The sequence below is a fragment of the Nothoprocta perdicaria genome, unplaced genomic scaffold (genome assembly GCF_003342845.1).
Source record: "Nothoprocta perdicaria isolate Ctin4 unplaced genomic scaffold, notPer1 scaffold_97, whole genome shotgun sequence".
NCBI classification, from domain to species: domain Eukaryota; kingdom Metazoa; phylum Chordata; class Aves; order Tinamiformes; family Tinamidae; genus Nothoprocta; species Nothoprocta perdicaria.
The window spans coordinates 107,220-131,314 of NW_020456276.1; the positions used below are offsets into that span (position 1 = coordinate 107,220).

General features: G+C 48.8%; 2 protein-coding genes across 4 annotated transcripts in view; one reads left to right on the forward strand and one right to left on the reverse strand.

The window, feature by feature from the left end:
* Positions 1-12,324, forward strand: part of CEPT1 (choline/ethanolamine phosphotransferase 1) — a 26,624-nt gene extending 14,300 nt beyond the window's left edge. For 2 of the 3 annotated variants that reach the window (XM_026053117.1, XM_026053115.1), the window contains exons 5-9: positions 5,314-5,398; positions 9,235-9,366; positions 9,678-9,836; positions 10,721-10,846; positions 11,587-12,324. In XM_026053117.1, the coding sequence (XP_025908902.1) occupies positions 5,314-5,398; positions 9,235-9,366; positions 9,678-9,836; positions 10,721-10,846; positions 11,587-11,706 (622 nt within the window). In that variant the 3' untranslated portion in view covers positions 11,707-12,324. The remainder of the gene's footprint in view (positions 1-5,313; positions 5,399-9,234; positions 9,367-9,677; positions 9,837-10,720; positions 10,847-11,586) is intronic. The other variant, XM_026053116.1, reaches the window with a different exon arrangement.
* A 3,495-nt stretch (positions 12,325-15,819) lies between these two features.
* On the reverse strand, positions 15,820-24,080 carry DENND2D (DENN domain containing 2D). The gene is made up of 12 exons (XM_026053064.1): positions 24,023-24,080; positions 22,072-22,256; positions 21,426-21,538; positions 21,236-21,305; positions 20,476-20,553; positions 20,225-20,365; positions 18,591-18,739; positions 18,313-18,490; positions 18,094-18,135; positions 17,807-17,897; positions 17,481-17,720; positions 15,820-17,258 (listed from the first exon to the last, which is right to left on the reverse strand). The coding sequence occupies exons 1-12, from the start codon at positions 24,078-24,080 to the stop codon at positions 17,197-17,199; spliced, it is 1,407 nt and encodes a 468-aa protein (XP_025908849.1). The 3' UTR covers positions 15,820-17,196.
* Between the last annotated feature and the right edge of the window lie 15 nt (positions 24,081-24,095).

Below are 24,095 nucleotides of genomic sequence, written 5' to 3' on the forward strand. Positions count from 1 at the left end.
TTTTTTTTTAATTTACTATTTCAGCCTGATCTCTGAGGTTGTTAAAAATATTCTTTAATTACCAGGTCTACTTTAGATCAAGCGGTATCGGCGATCTGCTAGATCCCGTTGCAGCCACTGTTCGCAGCTGGCACTGAGCGAAATGTCAGCGCAGGCAGCTCCTAAGGTAGCCAAATGACACGATTTTTTAAATACTTTGTTGACAGTATATGAAAGACTGGAAATACTTAGTGTCAGGAAATGGTAATGTATCAAGCAGTGACTCGGAGGAAGGAAGATTTTAATCAAGAATTTTAGCCTGTTGTGATAACTTTATGACTTTGCCTGTAAAGATGCTTAGTTTTAAAATGCTTTTCCTTAACTACTAAAGCATTTTATTTCTTTTTTTAAGTCAGTGGGTTTTTTTTTCCYTTTACCTTTTTGATGATGGGAAGAAACTCAAGTTTTATGATGGCAATAAACCAGTTTACAATTTATCCTCATGCATCTTAAGCAAGAGGGAAAGGAAAGTTCCACTTCTTTGCATAGGTAACTTGGTAGCATAAAGTTTTATTTCAATATTACTTTGGTTTTTCTTGAGGTAGATGTGCTACAGGAAATATATGTTCACACTCTGTAACTGGTAACCGTTTCTTATAGCAAATGCATCCTTAGTGTTCCTTATAGCACCCTATGCTTCACGCGCCAGAGATGGGGAGTTCTGACCATGTGTTAATACACTTTAGCACCACRTGTATTGCATAAAGGTATGAAGGGGTTCATGTGTGAACTTGTGAAAATGCCCAGACTTTTCTGGCAAACACAGTATTAAAACCATTTTGCTGCCAGTATCTCCTTTTATTATAGGAAATGGAAGTGTGAAAGGTGGCAAGTAATTTATACTCATATTTGGCATGACAAGAAAGGACGTACAGTGGAATAACAAAGGGTAATAAAAATAGAGGAACACATTGCAGCACGTGCAGTGCAACGCAGTCTCGCTGCAAGAACGGAGGATGTCTTTTGAAGCTGGACAGGAGCATCCTGCTGTCTTGTGAAGCCAAACAGTAAGGGGTAACAACACGTGCATTTACCACCTCACAGTGTTCTTGCTTCCCCGCTTTATTTGAATGCAAACAGAGATGCCCTCATTTGCAATCTGGCATTCAGTGATACAACGCTAACATTGTTTGGCCCAGATCCTGTATTCCAGCTCCGGTTCTGCAYGTTCTACTGCTTATTCCTCTTTCTTACCACCAGTTTATTGCAGAACCACTATTTTTCAGGGTCAATTTAAATGTTTTTCTCAGCCTTGCAATTAAATGTTCAATTCAGACCTTTTTAGTTTGTTCAGCTATCGAGTCTAGGGTCTTGCTAGCTTTATCTTCAGCATCTAATCTCTATTCCTTGATGCCTGCGCGCTCCTTGACTCCAGGTCTGTTTATTTYCTGAAAGGATGACCAAGCCCTCGGGTTAATTGACCGGGGGCTCTCCGGGGCGAAGCAGCTTTGTGTCTGTTGGGGAACTGCTGCGATAAGTTTATGTCCCTCTATTATAGCACGGGCCCGTCTCGGGAAAGCAGCTTGTTCCATTTGCTGTGGCCCGGAGATAAGGGGGACCCGCCGCGTGGCACCAGCGTTTTGGGCGATGTTGACGTGACTCAAGTTTGTCAGGAAACATTAGGCACCCCCTGCCTCCAACTGTCAGGTTAGGGGAAGTGTGGCCAAAGCGATTGCTGAAAATAGCCCYGTTAAGAAGCTTTAAGAAACCTCCTTAATTTAGCTCTAAAACGGCAGCTGCAAACCTTGCCTGTTTGTTTTTGTTAGGGCATCCAGCAAGTAAATAAAAGTGCAGGGAGAAAATAGAATTGGACTTTGAACTGGCCCATTCCCTCTTTGCTTTGAAATATTTCTGCTTTCCTGCAGGTCTGCGTAGGGCACCAGGCTGCTTGGGTTTATCTGACACGCTGCAAAAAGAAAACATGAAAACCTTGAGGCCTGCAGCACCAAAGGCTGTTCCTCCATTTTTGATACCTGGTATTTTTTTTCTACCATCAAAGTAGTTTAATCTTCTCGTATTGTGAATAATTTCCCTAATCTCTAAAGCGAGCTAGATTTTTTTTCTCCAAAAAGGTATGGACTATCCATAAGGGCTTTAGCAAGTCTAGGCTCAGCCTCCTCAAACAGCTTTTTCGTGTTGCTCAGTTTTTTTTTTGCTTTGTTGGTTTTTTTGGATACCTTTCAGGTTTCCCAGAMCTGGAACCCAGCAAGGCGACTGAAGCAGTTTATGGGTGGTTTTATTACTAGCACATTTTATCCTGCAGGAACTTGTACATACAAGTTAATGATTAARGCTGAGGAATGAGTGTCCTCTAGATTGCCTTGATATATATTATATTTTCCGGGTAATGCAGCCTATCACCTTCTCATCTTGCTTTACAACACTACTGCTGCGTTGCCTTTTGGTTAGTCTTTTCTGTTTATCACCGTGCTGCATTTTAAGGGCTGCCCAGCACTTCTRTGCAGTTCTGTAGCAGTTCACTTGTGTTGCGTTTATGCCCTGAGTTTTCTTCCTGTTTCCTCCTCCCTTTGCTCCCCTATTTTGCCAGTGTGCAGCTGCGCAGTCGCTTCAGCTCAGCCTGGGCTTGTTCCGCTGCCGAAGGGGCAGCGCAGACCCCCCTGCCCTCTCCGTGGTGCTTGCGGCGCTCCCGAGGCCGCTCACAATAGAGGAAGAAAGTTGATCTGCTGGGAACTGGGACAGGAACCTTTTTATCTTTCTCTCACCTCTCTTATATTTATTTATTTATTTATTTGTTATTTATTTTCCTTGCTGTGCCATTTTTGCCAAGCCAGTTTCCTCATGCAGCTGGGGGCATCAGGAGCAGGTGGCAGACGGCAGGAGAAGGGCAGAGGCCGGGATGACCGCTGCATTTAGTGGCTGTGTAGATTCATTCTGTTTTCCCACGATGGTAAAAGTTGCAGCCTAAACGAAGAGAGGAAGCGCGAGCCGGGTCTCCCCTTCACCCGGCTTTTCTTCCAAGCCTTGTTCCCTTTTGCGGTCTGGCTTCGAGGACTTGCCCATCCGGATTCCCCTTGTCACGGGTTTCTAAGGAGGGATGTGACCGTTGGGCAGCCGAATCCTGCAATAAAATTTYGCCGAGTAGCAGCAGCTCTAGGCCTGTGCCCCGCTGCTGCAGAGCTGCTCTCTTGCAAAGCCGCCCAACAGTGACTTTGATGAGGACAGGGACAGAGTGCCCTGCGGTTAATGCGTTGCTGCTGTTTGGAACCTGCACCTTGTTTTTAGTAGCAGTTTTAGTGATTTGTTTCTTGCCAACAGACCTTAAATCTCCATCTCCTGACTCAACTGAACATGCAGAAAACAGCTGCCTGCACCAAGTCTGCAAGCAAAGAGGAAGCAATTTGCATTTACTCAGGTGTTCTGTACTGCTTTCTTCTTGCACGTCTTGGGCATCCGGAGCTTTTCTTGCAAAGTGTTTTAAATATTCCATCTGTTTGGGTGAGATCACAAGAACAGATATTTTTTTAAAGTGTTTTTTTGAAGACTTTTTTTTTCCAGGCAATTATTTTTCTCCCCCTCCTTCCCCTTAGGCACCAGATGAGCTTTGATTGACTTACAAGATCAYGTTAGCGCTGAAATCAAGATATAGGAGGACCCCTGAAGCTCTTTCCTGTGCGTTTCGTAGCCACGAGCTTGACGTGGCGAGGAGACAAACTGCAAAGCAAGAGCGTGTGAAGGAAATGGTCGCTATTAAAATCTTCTCTGCTTTATTCTAGCAGCCCCAACCTCCTGGGCCAAACCCCTTTGCGTTATGGTCTTAGTGCCTGGTTAGTGTGTAGCTATTGCTGCTTCCTCCCTTCTTCCTTTCTTCGTTCTTCTCTCCTTTTCTGCCTGTTGCCTTTGGAGGGAGCAGAGGGAGTTTCCAGGGATTACAGCTGCAGGGTTGGGTGCCCCTTACCCTGTTGGCTGCAGGGTTGGGTGCCCCTTACCCTGTTGGCTGCAGGGTTGGGTGCCCCTTACCCTGTTGGCTGCAGGGTTGGGTGCCCCTTACCCTGTTGGCTGCAGGGTTGGGTGCCCCTTACCCTGTTGGCTGCAGGGTTGGGTGCCCCTTACCCTGTTGGCTTGTGTGGAGAGGTGATTTTGCATCCCGTGTGCATGTGCCCTTTGCTTTCTCATGCCCTTGGAGATGTCCTACCTGGGAATGAGATGCAGCCCCATGATTATCACCCATTCCAATTGCTCCACTGCTCAAAGAGAAATATATTTTGGCTAGGCTGGAGGAAGATATAGAGAARAACTGGAGGTGCTGCACAGTGATAGAATATTAAACCCACTTATGTTTTTTTTAGGTTATTTAGTGGGAAAAAAAGATGGTTATTGCTGATGCCTGTGCTTAATATCAAGAGGATCTTTACAGCAGCAAAGCATGGAGCCAAGTAACTGATTTTGAGTATTTTAGGGAGAACGTCAATTAGAGCTAGTGCATATACCATAAATATTTGCAAGTTCCCAAAGGATTATTTTTGGCACAGTATTGCCATGTAAGAAGGTATTACGTTGCTTCCTATTAGACACCAAGAAATTCATCTAAATTCTATAATTACGTTTCTGGAGTCAATTTTTAAAGCCTTGTTCTTCCTTCTTGCTAGCAAGGACTTTTGCGCGGTCTTTAAAACAACACCTTAACTTGAGTCTTTTAGGTAAACTTTTCCTTCCTGCCCTTCTACAAAACATAGTGGCTCTGCTGGGACCAGAAGTGGTTTCTCTTGCTGCTCGCTAGATACCGAATTGCATCATCTTCAGCAATGCAGAGAGACTGCAGTTCACATTACCCAAAAGCTCTTGAAAGATTCATGTTCCCTTTGTATGTTTAATGCTTCTCAGAAAGAAGATTCATTAAAAAAAAAAAAGGGGGGGGGGATAAAAAGTGGGAAGTTAAAACATTTGAAAATCAAACTTGATTTTTTTTTTTTCCCCGCCTGGTGGACAAGGTTAAAACTGAATTATTTTTGCGACTGATATTGGTCATTTAAAAGAACAGTTCCAACTGGTCCTTTTGACAATGTGGATTGTTACCACGTTTTGAAATTCGAGAAAACAAACAAAAAATACTCTGGCATGGCTCTTTTAACCAAGAAACTAAAACATATTTTGCTTTCTAAGTTACCAATGCCTCTATTTTCCCAAGTGGTGTTGAATTTTCATACTGTGCATGATAGAGGAGTGCTGCTGAGCTTGCAAATAATTGACTTGAAATTGCTTTGAGTAATTCTGGCTTTTCTTTTGGCTTTTTTTCTTTGTTTTGTACCTAATCAGAATTGATGTGACTGAAGTGCAAATCTTCATAATAATCATGCATTTACTGGCAGTGATCGGAGGACCACCTTTTTGGCAATCTCTGGTAATTTTGCTGTGTATTCTAATTAATGTGCATTTCTATTGAGCAGTATAAAATCCGAATGATCTAGGAGAAAGCTGGAAGAAGCCCCTGTCTAGAAATACCTTAAGAATGGGTTAAATGGCATTGAATTTGCATTCTGGTTTTACCAGAATTATTTAAAGAAGCCCTTATTTTTGATTGCTTTGCAGGTAGAAAGATACCAAATATTGCCCTAATTTAAGCACGTTTTGGGTATTTATTTCATCCTTTGAAATAATCCTTTGAGTGATCTAACCAAAGCYTGAGCCAACAGCAAGCTTGATCACCAGCAAAGTAATACTGAATTGGGTTGAAGCTATGGAGGGAATATTTGGAGAKCAGTTGATAACCCTCAGTAACTAATTTAGGCCAAATGTAGAAAAATTGCTACTTTATACATTTTTTTAATTATAAATAAATTTTAAATTATGGCAATCCTAATCACAGACACTGTAAGGTGATTATGTTGTAGATCCTGCAGTGTTTAATGAGGCTCACTGGTCCCTGGCAGTTGAGATGTGGGATATTTTATATTTAATAAGTTTAGTTTTATATTAGTGTTACTGAAGCCCCCTGTGGCTATTGAAGCAGCGTTGCCCAGCGAAGCAGAGTTGCAGTAAATTGAGTGRACTGCAGAAATAGGGATTTCATGGAAGGTTTTCCTTCCGGAGTGCTCCTCGTGCATTCGATGAAAGCATTTTCAAAGTGCAGAGGGAAATCTTGGTCTATAAGGAAACCAAGAGATAGTCAAAAATTGCTGAAATGCTCTAACCCCAAATCACTTAATTTCTAATCTCTGCCATAAAAGTAGCTAAATTAACTGTGTGATGTTAGAGGATTTGTGTTGGTTGCCCCAGTTTTGCTAGATGCCCTTCCAGGCTTAAAAAAAGAGACAAAAAAAGACACCCCAAGCTATTGCATTACTGGCAAAGTCGATAGCACCTGCAGTTTATGAGTGTGGCCAGAATTATATCTAAAAAATGACCCCACAAGCCAATTTACTGGTGCCGGGCTTCCTCGAAGCMGTGAGGATGGCAATGCATTAGAAACAGGGATTCCCCAATCCGTGTTTCGGTTCCCTTTATTTTCCTGTTAAAGAGAGAAAATAATTGCTGCACCAGAAGCTCCRGGCGTGATTTGGTGCAAGATAATGTTTGCATGAGAGATCTTAATCTGGATTATTTAAWAACTTCACTCTTTTTAGCTCCATACTGCTTCAACAGAGAACGTTTATTAAACTTCAGACTCAGACAAATCCTGTAAAACTAAAATATWTGGAAACCCAGTTGGATTTAGAGATGCATTTCCTCCAGAGAGCAAACTCGTTGTGAATTTTTGCTTGCTGTTAAATATTGTGTCCTGCTTGCAGAGCAGAGTCTATCATAGAGGAAAAATTATTTAACATGCCTTGTGACAGCAAAATTGGTGTTTTGGTCGGTTTTTATAAGGAAAAAGAATGAAACACGTGGTTGTGTGCTCAAACATTCCACTTTCTTATGCTAACGTGCGAAAAGCAGAACAATCAGAGTTTAGGGATTGCAGAACTGTGTGTTTTTGTCAATTCTTGCTTTCATTAGCTTTCTCCTTTCCCCCACAAAGTGATAGATCTGTCCYGACATCCTCCTATCTGTCAACGTAGGGTCTCCTAAAAGCATTTTAAAATGCCATTCTGCAGGGCTCCAGGCATCCAGTGGCTTCTGATGGATAGTGAGTGCTCCAGCAGAGATCCTCATTGGGAAATGTGAATCAGATGAGCAAGCTTACGTGCAGCTTAATGCATTTATTAATATGTTTGAGGTGAGAAGGGCTACAGTTGCTTCTATTTTATCCCCAGAGGGGGATTTTTAAAAGAATAAAGATTATAAAGCAGCTTAGTTTTGACCTGTAGCAGTTGTTATTCTTGTTGGAGGTGATGGTGGAAGTGCTCCACACTGCAGCTGGGATCCAGCCTTGTCTGAAGGGCCGTCAGGATGCCGTTTCTTGCCCAGATGGTTGAACTTTGTCTAGCTGTGAGTTAACCTGGAAGAGCTGCTGGAGGAGGAGCCCCCATATCTGCTTCCAGAGGCTCTTTTGCTCTTTGGTGTTGCTTGTTGAGTCCTCACTCGTGCTCTTTTTCCATCGGTTTCCCAGTCCATTACTACCTAGCAGTATCTAGTAGGGATCTGGGGAGCTCGCATTGCTTTTTTTGGTGAATGATTGAGGATTTGCTTTAATGTATTCCTGGCAAACATCACTTAGTTTATTCTTTACCTGCTGCTCTGTCTCTTTCACAGGCGGAACAATTTAGCAGCCACTGCCCTTTTATCCTTCTCTGACTTCATCTAATTCTCTTCCTTTAATCAACATGACTCTTGGAGCCCATTTCATGGTGTTAGGTTTTTTTGACTTTTTGTGACTTTTAAATTCAAAGCTTTTTCAAAGGAAAAAAATCTTATTTGATTCCCATAGGTGCAAAGAGCTGCCCTTGTCTCCCTCTTCCTGCAGAAGTGCAAATTCACCCCGTTCCTTAAATACCAAGTTATTTTTAGTGAATCAGTTGACCGCACACGTTGCCTTTGCTTATAAGACCGAGATGAGACCTTCAGGAGTCCTGCTCCTGGAAGTATTAAGGCATATTTAGATCTCAGCCAAACGCCACAATCTCTTCCTCTTGCTTCCTTGTCATAATTTTCCCTTTAGCATCTTTCTGCAAACATTTTCTTCAACTACAAGTGCAGCCCGGGCACGGGAGGTGTATGCTGGAGTGGCACAGAGCTGTGCCACCTGGGGACCCCTCTGCGGGGTCACAGGACAGCGATTTGGAGAGGTGCCCTGCTCCTCTGCAGGCTCTGGAAGAGCAAAGCATGGCGAGATGGAGCTTGCTCTGCCTCCTAGCCGTCAGGTACAGTCCCCAAAACACCCAGACCTTGTTAAGCCATTAAACATAATAGAAAGCCAAGAATCCGTATCCACTAAAAGCTCTGCTGAGAGCCTGATTGAAGATACTGAAATAGAAACAACTTCACCTCATCTGAGCTTCTCACTGTAGCTGCCCTCTTTGCCCTTTGGGAGCCAAGTGTATTTATCCAGTTGGGAGCGGTATGGCTGCAAATATTGAATTAAGTGACCAAGAAGACTTAGTAGTTGTGTAAATAAGGCTAGAAGGGTGTGTTTTTGTTTTATTTTTGGTTTTTTTTAGGGAAATTTTCTCTCAACACCTGCTTCCATAACACGTTTGCTGTGGTTTGTTGTGAGCTTTTTCTTCACTTCTCATTTCCTCTGTTCTGCTCAAAACACTGCTCTTAAATGGGGATGGCCACTGCGGTGTCTGGCAACACCGTCTCTTGCTGTCTTAAACTGAGTGACTCCCTGAGGTGCCCCATGTGAATTCTGTCTGCTTTCCCTGTACGGCCCATGGGGTAAAATCCAATTTTATAGGATTTTTGTGTAATTACCTTCAATAGCTCTTCGCCCAGGTTGGTTTTGAGCTGCCGCTGTAAATGTTTATGACCAGCTCAGGAAAAGGTCGCTAATAAACTTCTTTCCTGCCTGGTAGGTGAAAGACTTAGGTAGTGAGGTCTGCTTATTTCTCTGCTTTTGATAGTTCTTTTTGAGTAATGAAAGAAAAGTCCCACAGAGCAGGGAAGTTTGGTGGAGGAATTATCGGGAAAAACACATGATTCTCTGATACACTTGCTAGAAACTTAAATCTCTGCATACCAGTGAGAGAAAAGCAAATATGTTGTTGGAAAGTGGAGTGTTTGAGTGCACCAGCAGTGTGTAAACCCAGTTTTGGTTTGCTTGTGTGTATTTTAACTTCTCATCTCTCTACTGTTAAGATTCCAGTGCTGAATATTCAGATGAAAATATTTCCAGCTCTCTGTACTGTTGCTGGAACCATTTTCTCCTGTACGAACTACTTTGGTGTAATCTTCACAGGCGGAGTCGGCAAAAACGGATCCACTATAGCAGTGAGTACTTGGTCCTGCTGCTTTTACTTCCTCCCCAGCACCCCATGACTTTCCAGATGTGCCTTTTTGAGCCTGGGACTTAGGTTAGTTCATAACACCAGGCCTRGAGTAGGATGCCAGCACCAGCAAGGCTCAGCCGCATGATCACGCGCTCGTTCAGGTTTCACCACACTTTGTTCCTGCTGGGGACATGTTTTTAATGTGACGTTAATTAAAAACCACGTGTCTTCTCGCTACACAAATGCATGGTTTACTGAGGTTGTTTTTGCAATGTATRTGTTTTGTTAATTTAATGCTTTGTCTTGCTGTAGGGAACGAGTGTCCTCTCGCCTTTTCTTCATATTGGGTCTGTGATCACATTAGCTGCAATGATCTACAAGAAATCTGCAGTGCAGCTCTTTGAAAAGCATCCCTGCTTGTATATACTTACTTTTGGTTTTGTATCTGCTAAGATAACAAATAAGCTAGTGGTAAGTGCCTCTGAATCACCAAGTCTCTCTTTTTTTTGCAGTGCTGTGGGGTTTTTGTTTTTTTTTTATCTCTCTGCATCAACTTTATTCTGGTGTGTGTACTACAATGATACGATATTTGCACTTTGCTTATTAAAGAAGTTGCTCTATTCCCTGCACTTCACCTTGCTTTGTATTGGAATCTGGAGTAGTAAACGTGACGCTCAGGCTGTGGTTACGTAGTTAGTGCTGGTACAGTTGACGCTTCCCCAAGGTCTGTTCCTCTTCCCCGGCTGCTCATTCACATTTCTGCAATGTGTTTGGGCACATGTGTTTGGATGATGAACTGGGCTGGGAACAGAGCTCCTTGAAACTCTCCCCACGTGCAGGTGTGGAAAGGAGGGGAGTCTGCTGCGGAAGGAGCAGAGATAAAACAGCTGAAGCCAGGCTTCTGACACAAATTGTTTGTCAAATCTGGGGTAGTTGCTCAGGATTTACCTTAATTTTGATTACCATTTTTTTCTCTCCAGGTGTTTAAGTAGTTTACACTAGGGAACCAGGTTGAATGCAGAGTTGCTGCCCCATACCACCGCCTTAGCTCTGAGGGCTTACGTTGTATTGTTGTGTGAGCTGGATCCGTGTTGGACTTGCCCCACATAGAAGGAAAAGGTTATTTTGAAGCACAASCCATTCCCCATGCAGTTGCATAAAAAGCCTGCTGGTAAAAGTGAGGGTGTGGTGCAGGACGGCTTCTCTGCAGCACAGGGCAAGGCAGGAAGACAGTACTCGGGCATGAAAAAACATGATAAGTAAATGTTTCTTGAATGAAAACGTCTCCAGTCTGTGCCTTCTGAAACCTCTCTACGTTTGCTAGCCTTACGCTTATTGCTTTTTTCTTTCTGCAGGTTGCACACATGACCAAGAGTGAAATGCACCTGCATGACACAGCGTTCATAGGCCCAGCGCTCCTGTTTCTGGACCAGTATTTCAACAGCTTTATCGATGAGTATATTGTACTTTGGATTGCCCTGGTAAGTGCAGGTTCCTTTCCTCTTTGCCAGCACTCAAGTGTTGTGCTTTCACAAACAGTTTGCCCTGGCTGAGGCTGGCTGACTTCCCTAGAGGGCAATGGGCTGGGAATGGGTTTTCTTGAGCCAGTCTTAACTAGGACTCGTGCAAAGCGAGGTCAGCAGGGTTTGCTCAATGGTGTGGGCTCTGTGCATAGTGTAAACGCACTTTAAGCCATGTAGTAAATCTTCAAAACTTGGAGTACTGTGAAGATCTGTATCGATGCCTTTTTTAGCAAGAGAATACAGTACATGTGAAATGTATATCTATGCCTTAATGTCCTGAAGACATACACATCTATCACTGCTAGCTGCAAACCTTAAGAAAAATCTTTTTAAGGTAAACACTTGTGCTTGCAGAGCACTGAAGCTTATTCTGCTAAGATAGCTTAAAGCTTTTGATAGATAAAACTGATATACGGCATATTTTTATCACTTCACATCAATGATCACTTAACAACAGTGTTAGTGGAACATTTCATCGTGCCTGTATAGCAATTACTTTTTTACCTCCCTTTCTGCCTTCAGAATTATAATCTATATGTTTTTACAAAGCTGGAAGAAAATGTAGCTCAGACTTGAAGATGTAGTTCTAGAAAAGCAGATGCTGAGTGATTTTACTCTGAAGAATGGGGACCATGTGATACTACAGTGTCACGGAGACATAGATGTAAATGCATGTCACTTTTTTTTTTCCTTGACAGATCTTTTCTCTTTTTGATTTGCTTCGATACTGTGTCAGTGTGTGCAATCAGATCGCTGCCCATCTGCACATCCACGTATTCCGAATCAAGTCCTCCTCCGCACATTCGAATCACCATTAGGAAATGGGGGTCACCGTAAGGAGAAATAAGAAAGAGCTGATTTGCTACGTGCCGAAGATATACAGGAGACTAAGGCAAAACCAGATAAGAACAAATTAATTTATGATAATCAATGTTGTATAACTCTTACTCTTTGTTATCGGTAACACTCCTTAACTAGTCTCCTGCCTGAGAGAGTGAATTCTGAGTACACCCTAGTCAACTCTACATGTAGTCAACTCTGTTGGTTCAATGCCCAGGAAAGCATGCAGGGAGTAATGCTCTGTCTTTGTAACTACCTTGATTACCAAATAATCTATATATGGTGAATGGATCCCCAAACAACTCAAGTTTCTAATGTAGTATAATTACAAGCTGCAATACAACTTGCTTTTAATTTTAATATTTCATCATCTCTTAGTGAAATACTTGTTTAGTGTCCACTTGAAATTTATTTACTAAAGACCTGAGCTGGTAAAAACAGAGATATCGCACTAGCTTGTGTAGCTGACAAGATTTGAGTCCAGATGGATGTGGTTCATTTGCTTTCGCGTCGCTGAGAAAAGTGGTTTGCTGCTAAAGAACAAAACATGGAGCAGGGGTTCTGCAGGTGGAAGGGATGACCGGCATGCAAAATAGTGTGGTATCTTTGTGAATTAATTTTATTTTTTTAAATAAACATTATCTAAAAGACAACYTATTTCTCAATTTTCTTCAGTGGAAAGACTTTAAAAAGAATTTTACTGTTTACTTTTTTATGTATAAAACTTAAGCAAAATTTCCTTTCTGCTCTTAATAAATAAGACTTCTGAGAGCAACAATCGTCTTTATATGTGTCTGTTGCTCTATCCTGCTGGGTCAAGTACCAACATTTATAAAATGCAATCCTGTCTGCTCTTTAGAAAGCAATTTTCTAACATTTGACTTGTGTGTAGTACTGTCATTGCAGGGCCTCTAAGAGCTGTCTCCGCTGCACAGCACAGTAAGTTTTTATGCCATTTTTAAGTGTGATAGACTGAGCCAATGTGTTTAAGTTAAATTTAATTAAGTTAAATTTAATAGAAATTTTAGGAAGTGCTGCAGCATGTGCCTCAACGGCTGAAATCGTAGCCTTATAACCCCCGAGCATCTCAGGAGGGTAGGGAGATGGTCCCTGGGGTAGGACTGAGGAGTAGGGAGAGGTCTCCTGGGACCCCAGAGCTGCAGCAGTCCTGAGGACCATTCTGTCTGTGTCTCCTTCCAAGGCACTGAGCATGCCTCACTTTAAGAATGATAGAAATACAAGAACAATAAATCAAAACAGCGCTTGACTACAGGAAGTGGTGACATGTATTTCCTGTAGTGCCCGAGTGTTTAGAAAACATGCTCAGGAAGTGCAAGAGAAAATTCAGTTCCTTCCTTAATCTTGAGAGCTTCTAAACACCTTTGTCCATCTCCCTGGGACGGTACCTTGTGCCAGGGCTATTGTGTTTTCTGTRTGCTCTGCCCATGGAGAGAGCACAAAAGGAATGTGGTTTTGCTTTTGGTCTTGTAGGTTCTGCAGCCCCAGGAGTCTTGGGTGATGCTGTTTCAACAGAAGTGAGTTGAAGAGCCTCTCTTACGAGAGCACACTTGGGAAATGGGGCGCTAGGGAAAGAGGAAGCTCCTGCAGGATGAGGAGAGAATCTAAAGAAGGTTTCTGTGCCTTCCTGGAGGCACATGGATGAGTCCTAGAGCTCCTGACCTCTAATGAGCTTGTACACAGATATTTTATGGTGAGGACTCTTTTGAAGACCTGGTGGATCCGTAGTGGAGATACCCAAAGGGCTCYTGCCAGGTGGAAACCTTTGGGAGAGTTTGGTTTCTGTCCCCTGGCYGGGACTGCGGCACTGTTCTTCAGCGTCCTAGAAATGTCCGGGTCCAAGTGCCTCTAAAATARGAACACCTCCAGCATGAGGTAGTAACTAATTCTTCAACATCWTTTTTTTACCTAAGTAGAGTTTAGTTGACCATATTTAGTCTTAAACAGCTCTGTTTAGCTACGTGAAGGGTTAATTTGGGTGCTCCAACCTGTATTGCTGCCCTGCAAGGCAAAGTGCAAGACTGGAATAAATTTAGGACTTGTCTTTCATGATCCGCTTGTTTCTATTCAAAATCCAGGCGCTGAGAAAGTTCATCTCTACAGTGTAAATGGCTGTCCAAGATGCCATTTCTGTCCCAGTTAAAGTACTGGTGTTATCAGGACATAATCCCCTGCTTTGAAAAGTTRCTGGCTGTCATCCAAGCCATGCAAAGTGGCACTATGGTTGTAAGTATTGTATAAATGCCTATAACAAAGCAATGGAATAAATTAACTTTACTCCTGGTGCTTGCACATTACAATGCTGTTTTGTTTGTAGGTTATCTGAGATTCGAGCGTAGACCAAAGGCTGGGAGAGGGAACAGAATTGCTGAGTAAATCGTGCTTTTTTGTGTGCTCAGCCTGATCTTGTGAGACGCTTTTTTAAACTTTTTGTTGCCTTTGGCAGGCGTAGCTTTTGCAGTTGTGATTTGTTGGAACTTAATGGAATACGTAAGTATTAACTTTAAAAAAAACCCTACAAACAACAATTTGGTCAATTTGAGCAAGTCTCATCATGCCCTAATACCACCCCAGCAAGGTGAAAGTTTCTATAKGGTGGTAGAATATTGCCTCTTTTTTCAATAATTGATAAAGACGTTCTTCTTGCTTAGGCAAGGAACATATAGGAGAGAAGCAGCAAGCCCTCCAAAGGGTCCTGTTTTTCTTTAATCCGAGTGTCTCAAACTTTATTTCATACAACTGTTTTTCCTCTTCGTGCCCTCCTACCCTGCTTGTGCCAGGTATGTCCTGCTGTGCCCAGTGTTTGACTGGGGAACAGAGCTGCAGAGTTCAATCYAGAGAGCAGGAGCTGAAGACTGCAGCAAATTCCAGAGGTTACAGYCAGGTGGAGAAACCATCTGAGGTAGGAGCTGTGTGTGCGATTGCACTGGAGCAATCTGAAAGCACTTAGCAGGAACGCCTGCATTGACCTTGGTACATTAAACACGCTGGGGACAATTTGCTGGCGCCGAGGCCAGCTGGCACRCACAGCACTGTGAAACTTATCTCCCAAACAAGGCAGCTGCAGAGCAGGGACCAGGCTGCGAATCAGAAATGATTCCTGAGCTGACTCCTAAGCTCCGCCTGGGAATTGTTTGTACGAGTGTTAGTTGGCTAATACTCTGCTGGGAAGTATGCTAGCAATTTAGCAGAATAAATGAGTGCTTTCCAGTTCCGGGAAACATTCCCTGGTGCTGTTTTATTTACTCTTCCAGACTYGGAGCGAGTGCTAGGCAGATCCTGAGCAGGGGGAATTTGGAAGAAGGATTTAGAGAGATGCTGGGAGATTTGCTGGCGCCCCRCAATGTGACCTGAGCCTAGCTGGATGTGACGCTGCTGCTAACGCAAGGCAGCTGAGCGTCTACAACAGCAAACAACRTGCTCGGCCACAAGTAGCTGGTTTAAGAGAAGCAAACTGAGCTCGGAGAAGAAATGAATAGGGTAATTTTTCTTCAGCGTCTGCCCTGACTTTCAGAAGTGTCCTCTTCCTTCACCAGTGTGGATCGGTCACTGGGCTGCGCGTGTTTTTTTGCAATATCCAGGCTGTCCACCCGCAGCCAGGAAGCTGAGGGCGTTAAAAGCTCTCTCCGGATGGCACCAGGCCGCTGAGTAAGCTAATGTGGCAAGAGCAGGGTGCTTTCCAGTGTCAGGCCAGCCCAACTCCAGATGCCTTTGAAAAATGCTGCTCCAGAGCAGTATCAGTCCCGCAGAGCTTAGGAAACAAGGAGCAAAGCTCTTCATAAAGCTCTAGGAAAGCTCTCTCTTGCTCCTGCAAAGCTTGAGCAGCCACAGATGATAAAACCCAGTCCCTTATGTGACTTACAATTTGCTGTTACTAAGGAGCTACCTTTAAAGCCACGGACAAGCGGCTTGACAGTGGACAAGTGGGAGAGAGGTCACGAGCAGTCTTTTCCAAAGGGAAAACCCTTGGCTCCCTTTGCTGCTTTTTGCTGGTAGGTAGACTTTTTTTTTTTTTTTAATGAAAAAAAAAACACAGAAAACAAAATCAACTAATCTTTAATTTCCCTGTAAACTACCCCTAGCCTTCTCTCTACCCAGAAGGGGAAACTTGTGGAACCAGGAAAGATATTTACAGTGCCTAAACCCTCTATTTTTCATCCAGCAGTTTCCATCCTCCCCCAACACACATGGGGTTTGAGCAAAGGCTAAACAGTTTTCTTTCACTRTGGCTGGAAAGTTTCAGTTTTGTTCACAGTTTCTAACTCTGCAGTTCTTTCTCCCCTCCACAATCCCAGTGCATGACTGCACACAGTTATTTCTTAACTGTGCCTTGGTTTCATGTGCCTCGGTTTCATGAGTCGGATGCTCAGCAGCTCGGAGATCTAAAGCCATTTGGTACCAGCCTGATAATATATATTTTTTTGACACAAATCCCTCAGTGTGACACTTGGTGACAACTCAACTCTAKGGCAAAGCAGGCAGCAAGCCTGCGAGCTCATGTTGGCACCGTGATCCAGGCTGCAGGATGAAGCTCTGCTTTCCATCCTGACAAAGCCAGGACTACAACTGGCACCAGCTTTCTGTGCGGTAATATTTGGTACCCGGATGAAGGTGCTTGGAAAGGGAGAGGACCATAATCTTCCTTTGAATCTGCTGCAGGCATCACCTTTCAGGCAGTACTGGGATGAACTGGAAGGTTTTAAGGGTCGTTAGCCCCAAAGTCAAGGAAAAAGGCAGATAGCAACAAGGTTTGCTGTTGAATTTTAGCAACTGCTTCCTCCCTTCCCAGCCGTCTCTCTGCTGCCCCAACACAGTCCTGTGGCCTTGACGGTTTGATGACAGCCCAAATAAAGGTTTGGGGAATATCTTGTTTCTTTCAAAGAGCCGAACAGGGAGTGTTGCTCCCAGTAGCAACAGTGAAGCAGCACCAAAATCCACCGACTCTTCCGTGCTCCTGCTGCTGCTAAGTGCCTCTTGATAGAAAATAGGGTGAAATAAGTGCCAGTAATAGCAGCCTTGGAAATGCACCTCRCGGGCCACAGCTTATTTGCAAAAATATAGCTTTGTTTTAATTAATTTCCTGCTTTTTTTTGTCCTTAATAGTTCCTTTCCAGCCCTTGTTGGCCAAGGTGCCTGCTCTCTGGCTTCTGTTCAGCCCTGTGTGCAATCCTGGTGGCTCTGGGCGAGCTGCCGTTTTTCCCTGTTGCTAGCAAGATGGGGAGGGAAAGAAAATCACAGCCTGCTCACTAGCTCTGTGCAAAAGAGTTTTCCAGTGCAATTGTGTCCTGAGGAAAAATTAAAAAATAAGAAGAGGGTGGAAATGAGTCCGGGGCTGCAGGCATTGCCAGTTGGATGCATCAGAGTCCAGTGTGCTCTGCTTGTTGATGGAACATGGGTTCARTCTGCTGGCCGAGATGTGGGCCACAGCCCCGCTCTTTGCTCCCCAGCCTTCAYGATTCCCTTCGGTGCTTCTTCTGTTCATGGTATTCTGTTATTTTCTGCTGGAAATAGGCTGCAAGAGAAGGGCATTGGGTGAACGTGAGTGTCTGGCTYGTTCATTCCTGGTCAGCATTTGCACTCAGCGAGATCCACCCGGGAAGAAGAAAGGACCCATGGAGCCTGTATGGGCCCGCACCACAACCAGGAGCAGAGATGCTGCAGCGCCTGCTGGCCTGAGCATCCAGGACCAAGGAGCTGCCATTTCAAGGTGGGAAAGAGACACAGAGCCACTTACCCTCCTGAGGGATCCTGCTCTTCTCCGCCTCCTCAATAAATAGGGAGAACATGTTGGTCTTGACAAACTTCTTCACAAACCTGCGGCTGGTCTTGGAGGCGAGGGCTTTGCAGAAGGCGCGCTCCTGGAAGGCGCCCCGGCCGCTCCTGCCCCACTTGATGTGCGCGGCGTAGTGACCGACCGTGCGGACGAAGAACTGCACGAAGGCCTCAGAGACAAGCGCGTTCACCTGCTCGGATGCTGGAAGAGGACGTTTTGTTACAAATCAGGACCAAACACAGGCGTTTTTTAGGAAAGCCGCTATGCTGAGCGGCCACTGTGCTTACTCTGCACGTTGTTGTTGCTGTGGTGCCGGCTGAGGGACATCAGCACCTCGTTCTGCAGCTTGATGGGCAAGATCTCCTCCTCGTCACCCACCTGCAAGGCAAAATGGGTGCTGAAGCCCTGCRGGAACTCAGCAGAGAAATTCCTTGGTGGGAACTTCCCTCTGGATGGGTGACACCAAGATGGCTCTGATGCCACAGTGTGAAAGCCACCCGGCAACGGAGAAGGATATAGGCAAGGGACTCTTTCTAAGGACACCTAGACTAGGCAAAGCCATGTGGGGACCTACCGCCTGGAGGATCTTCCCTTTGCACAGGTCAACCAGCAGAGCCTGAAAGAAACCAGTCAGTGTTAGCCCTGCTGAGGCTGAAGGCTTGGAGACATGCCAGCAGCCCCAACCTCCCTCTCCAGGGTCCAGCCAGAGCTTTCAACCCTGGAGCCAGCAGGAATCCATGGCGGTGGATTCGCCAGTGACTCCTTGCCCACCACCTCCACCCCGGCACGATACCTCTTCCATCGGCTGATCCAGGACGCGCTCCAGGTGACGCATCTGGATGCCCACCATGAAGGGCGTGGGGCAGCAGACGGTGTCGAGCAGGCACTCGGGCACCACGGGGATGTAGGTGTGAGCCCAGGTGAAGGGGTAGAGGAGCGCGGCCACGGCGTGGATGCACTGTGACAGGACGCTGCAGGACAGGGCGGCATCACRGCGAAGCCCTTCGTCGAGGGGGCTTCTTTTCCCGTATTTTTTTTGGTCCTTCTCCTCTAAACCGTGTCGCGACTCACCTGAGCTCCTCTGCTAGGAAAATGAGCCGCCGCTCCAGGACGGCGGAGGCGAAGATGTGCAGGATGAGCTGCGGGCTGAGCCGCTGCAGCAGCGCCTGGAACTCCACGTGCTCCAGGTGGGCGTCCACGGGCCGCGTGAGCTCGATGAGCTGCGGGGGCAGAGTGGGGAGCCACTCTGTGATATTGCCAGGACCAGCCACCCAGCGCTGCCCAAAATCCACCCCGAGAGCTTGCAGCATCCCTCGCGACTCCCTGCTGCAAGGSATGGACCTGGTCTGCTCCTGCCTGGGCATTCCACTGGAAAAAGGGATGTGCAAAGCAGAGGATACGGGAAAGCAAGCAGGGATCTGTGCTGTGGGGTTGGTTGAGTGCATTTTTAAGCTCTTTTCTCCAATTGCTGGTGAGTTGCTGCTAAGAGAGCAGCAGGTATGTGCCAGCTTTGGAGCAGCACCCGAGAGCAACAGCAGAAGAAGGGCCGCAGGAAAGAGCAGGAGGGTGAGGGCAAGACTTGGGCTAGGAAATTTCTTCCAGTTCTCCCCGCTGCTGCTCCAAGACRGTGGCCAGCAAAGGGTTAAGAGTCCTGGCCCGTTTCCTGGGACTTCTCCGGGTGGGAATTTCCCCTCCTCCAGGCGCTGCCCTTGCAGCCAAGCAGCATCATCCCAGCTGCGGTGTGGAGCACGGCTGGCCCCGCTCCCGCAGGATGCCTTGCTCCCAGCACTCGTGCTCCCCAGCGCTTGCCTTCCCCTCGGCTTCCCGTTCGCCCCGGTGTCCCGCAGCTGCCCCGTGCTCCCGCCTGGCACCCTGGCGCGCAGCTCTTTCGAAGAACGGCCCCTGCCACCGCCCTCCATTGGGGGCATTGGGCAATGGGCAGAGCGCCTTGCGCAAGCGGAGAAACCGCTTGCAGTTTGGGTGCCAGCTGGCGAGAGCCACCTCCGAAGGAGGGTCTGTGCTCCTGGCCGTGAGCTTCAGCTGCGCCCATGGGAGCCCGCTGCCAGAGCAGGGCCCCCCTCTGCTGCCTCGCACCCTGCCCAGGGCAAGGAAAAGCCAAGGGAAACATGTGCAGCCTGGCGTGGCACCTGGCTGGGAGGGCAGCGCGTGGGCGCGCGGAGCCCCGCGGGCACCGTGCCCTGCTCACAGCTGGCAGCAGGCGCCGGGGATGCGGCGGGCGCCCCGGCCGCGCTCAGCACCYGGCTGCGAACGGGAAGCTGAGCGGGGGCAAGAGCGGCGCCGGAGCCGGCAGCAGCGGGTGAAGACAGGGCTGCCCGTGGCAGAGCTTTCTCCAGCATGGAGAAGGGTCTCGGGACCCTCTGGAGCACAGCCCAAGGGCTTGAGGCCGCCGCAGTGGCCACTCTGGGGCAGCATCGCGTGTCCCTCTCTGCTCTGGGAGCGCTGCTGGGTCCCCTCCTCATTCTCACTGCTTGCCATCCCCTTCCCGTGCCAGGCGGGAGGTGGTATCTGTGTCCTCTGGGCCAAAAAGCTCCCAGCTGCCCAACCCACCACCTAAAGCTCCGTAAACACCCAAGGATGAAGGCCAGGGTTGAAAGCGCTCCCTAAACACCAAGGGTGCTGCAGGCACCCAGGATGCTTCTGGAGACGGCCCTGGAGCAGCCCAGGAGCCCCCAGCTCCCACCAACCTCCGTGCCCGACTCGGGAATGAAGCTTTTAATGGTGACGGTTTTCCCCGGGGCCGGGAAGGGCGATTCCCGGAGGCCCTGCATGAAGGGGTAGATGACGGCCATGGAGATCTGCCGCCTCTTCTCCACCTCATCCAAAATCTGCGGGAGGCAACAAAGGGCTGTCAGGTCCCAGCAGGCACCAGACACGGTGGCCCTTGCGGCCCCCTGGGCCACCRCTGCGATGGATGATGGAGCCACCACGTCCCTACCTTGGAGAAGAGCCCAAAGCAGCCCAGGCAGCTGATGATGCAGAAGACCTCAGGGAGGCGGGTGCCACGACCGGCTGGCTGCGGGAGGGAAGAAGGGAGAAGGGGTTGCAGCCTCTCCGGTCCCAGCTGTGGAGGCGGCCCCAGGTGCCCCAGCTCTTCCTTCCGCTCATGGATCCCATCTGCAGTCTCAGCAAATTGGTTTGAAAGCAGCTAGGGAGCAGAGCAAAACCCACCTCACAGGGACACTGACATTGCAAGGAGGGAAAAAAAAAGGACACYCATCACATGCCAGGGAATTTTCAGAGCTGGGACTCAGGCCAAGGATGCCGTCAGTACCGTGAACTCATTGGGTGTCCAGGTCCCAGATAAAACAATTTAGATGCCCGAGTTATTAGTCATTTTGATGCACTGCCCATTGGCAGATCCCCRTCTTTTCTCCCCCAGACACACGTCCTCCGGGACCTCCTGCCCCGCTCGCCGCCGTCCCCTGGGCTGGTCCTGAAATGGGGACCAGCGGGATGAGCTCCTAGGAGGCTGGTTTCCTTTACAACTGGATTCTCCTGGCCTCCTCCCTCTCGTTTTCCTCCTGCACCTCCKTACACCACCTTGGCCCYGTGTTGYTAATTTGGGGTCACTCCTGGGCTACACAAATCCTGCAAACGTCGCTTCCCTCCACCCAGCACCAGGCCATGTGTTGGGCTTGGCAGAAGGGACCATGTCCCCCACCCGGGGACGGGGACGCCAAGGGCAGGACCCTCACCAGCAGCCGCCTGCAGTAGCCGATCTTCCGGCTGCCGTCCACGTTGGTCAGGACRAAAGAGAAGGTTTCACTGCAAGGGGACAAGGGGTCTGGTTTGGGGGCGCTGCTGGGGGAAGGGGAGCCCAAGGGGCAGCCCCGTCCCTCCTGGAAAGTGACAGTCGAGTTGAGGTGCCCGCAGCAGGGCTGGTACCTGGGGAACTCYGCCACGGGCGCCCAGTTGTTGCCGTCGGGGAAGCAGAAGAGGGGAATGGCCTTCAGGAGACGTTCCTCCTCCTCCTTCTGGCCCTTGAGCAAGTTCTCGCGCTGGAAGGGAGCGAGGCCCCAGGTCAGGGTGGCAGAAGGTCCCCTGCACCCTGAGGCCCAAAGCCACCCCGGCTCAAACAGAAGCAGCAAGTGGGTGCACAACCCCGGGCAAAMACCCTGAAAGTCCAAATTCCTGGTGGCTTCATCCCATGGATAACATGGCCAAGCAGAACTCCTGCAATGGATCTCTCTGGGAAATGGTGATCTCTCTTGGGGGCAACATGAGACCAGAGAAAACCAAGGGGAGAGATTTTTCTCTTGGGATTGGTGGCCTGAGCTGGAACAGCAGGGWGGAACCATCAGGGTGACCCCAGCCCAAGGCTGAGTTTGGATGTCCAGCTCCAGGCCATACGGGTAGTTTTCTGTTCCCCATCTCCCTGGCCCTAGGAATGGAGAAGAAGCAACCTCCCTGTTTCCTCTTAACCTCAGAGGACCCATGTGCCAATCTCCAGCTAGTCAAAAACTGTCTTGTGGCTCCTGTAAACGTCCCCGTGGCTTGTGGACAACTCTGTACACCTCCCGCACCAAGGTACCTTGGGGAACTGGTAGGAGATCTTGGGTTCATAGTGGCCCTCCAGCGTCTTCTTTAGTGACACCACCACAAGGTACTCGAAGAAGAACTGGCCGGCTGAGTAGAGGACAGAGCTGCGGTCCCCGGCCTTCCCCGAGCTCCCCGGCGAGGCTTTGGTTTCAGCAGCCAGGGGCTCCTCTTTTCCCTCTGTAGCCAAAAGAAAAGAGCCCCATTGCCTGGGTGGCATGGGCCGCCTATCTTCACCCCAACCGAGCGAAGGTGCATGGGATCCCCAAGAGCTGCCTCTCCCCAGAGGTGTGGGAATGGCTTCTGAGTTGCTAAATGTGTTTCCTCGGGTTAAAATACCAGGGATCAAAGAGCCCAGCCTTGCTCCAACGCCCCCAGAGGCTCCAGTGAAAGGAATCCAACCTCTGCCAGATGCCCTCAGCCCTGGGAACCACTGCTTGCAAATCGGGCTTGGGAGCCTTCCCAAAGCTGCAGCTCCCAAAGCAATGCTGTTCCCAAGACCACATCGTATTTCTTGTTCTGCCAGCTGGGGAGAGCAGCTGGGACGTCTCGGCTGCCACAACCCGAAAAACACGGAAGCTGAATGCAAACAGGGCATCCCTGAGGACCCCGTGGAGACGGCAGTGTGGGGGGACATGACCCCGAGCTGGGTCTTGTTGCAGCCCTTCCCTCTCCCAGCAGCCGCCTGCGACTTTCTCCATCCACAGATCCCAGTCCCAAGCAGGTGCCAGGCTTGGGCTGTGGTTGTGCTGGGAGCTGCAGCAGGAAGGCTGGAGCTCTAGGAATGGTGACATCCTCTGGCTACCAGAGTGATGCAGCCCGTGTTGCATCCTGTCAGGGGCTGCCTTCCGAGGAACAGAGCGGCATTTCCCAGGGCTTTCCCAAAGCAGGGGCCGTGCGTGGAGCCGCCCGCTGCAGTGCCTCCCCCTGAGGCCGCTCCAGCTCCGCAGGCAAAGCCGATCCTCTCAGCAAGGCCAGACTCCTGCCGGAGAGCCGCCTCTGCTCCCCTCCTCCACACATCAGCTGGGCACGTCCTGGCTCCCRCATCCCTGGCATGACGGGGATGGATGGGGCCACGCAACGTCCTGCCGCGCTGCACTGGGCTAAGGTGGCACCAGCGGCCGCAGGTTTCCCTGTCCCGTTGCGCTGTGAGGCTCTGGCCACTGCGGATTTCCACCTCTCCCTCCTGCCTCCGGTGGCTGGCAAGGGTAAAGGTGCCTCGGTGCCCGCTTGCGTCATCAGCTTCCCAGCAAGGACCCATTTCACGGCATGGGGCAGAACCCCTGCCCAGGGACTCCGTGTGGCATCCCCGTCCCCAGTCCCACACAACTGTTGGCAGTGGGCAGGAAACATCGTGAAAAACTGGCCAGCTGTGAGTTGTTTGGGTTAGAAAGTCCCCAAATGCCCTTTCGCAGAAATGACCCATTTCTGCCCTTGTCCTTGCCTCGACAATGCTCCCTRGGGACAAGGTGCCCCCTGGGTGCCCGCTCAGTCAGGCTGGATGTGGCACATCCCGCTGGGCACGTGGTGGCCCACGGGCCGTGCCCTGCTCTGGCTGCCCTGCGGCCCTTTAGGGACCTGCCGAGAGGAGCCTGTGGGCGCTGCTGCCCTGGGCACGGGGCAAATCCCCCCAGGGGCTGGGATACATTCCCAGGGGATGGGGAGCACCCCTAGGAGATGGGAACCCCCAGCATGGGGTGCACTCGTTTGGGACAGGGGAGGCTCCTGGGGAGTGGGTGCACCCGCAGGGCACGAGGTGCTGCAGGGGGCCCCACGCGGGCGCAGGGCTGCGGGCGAGGGACCCCCCTCCGCACACAGCCCGGTGCCGGTGCCGCCGGTGCCGCTGCCCGGCGTGGCCCCGCTCCGCCTGCGGGAGCCCGACGGCAGCGGCGCCTACAGCGGTGAACGGCACCGGTACCGGCGGCCCCGCCGCGCCCCGCACTCACCTCTGCGAGCGGAGCGCCGCAGGCTCCGTCGGAAGAAGTCGCCGATGGAGGCGGCCATGGCGGCCCCGTGCGG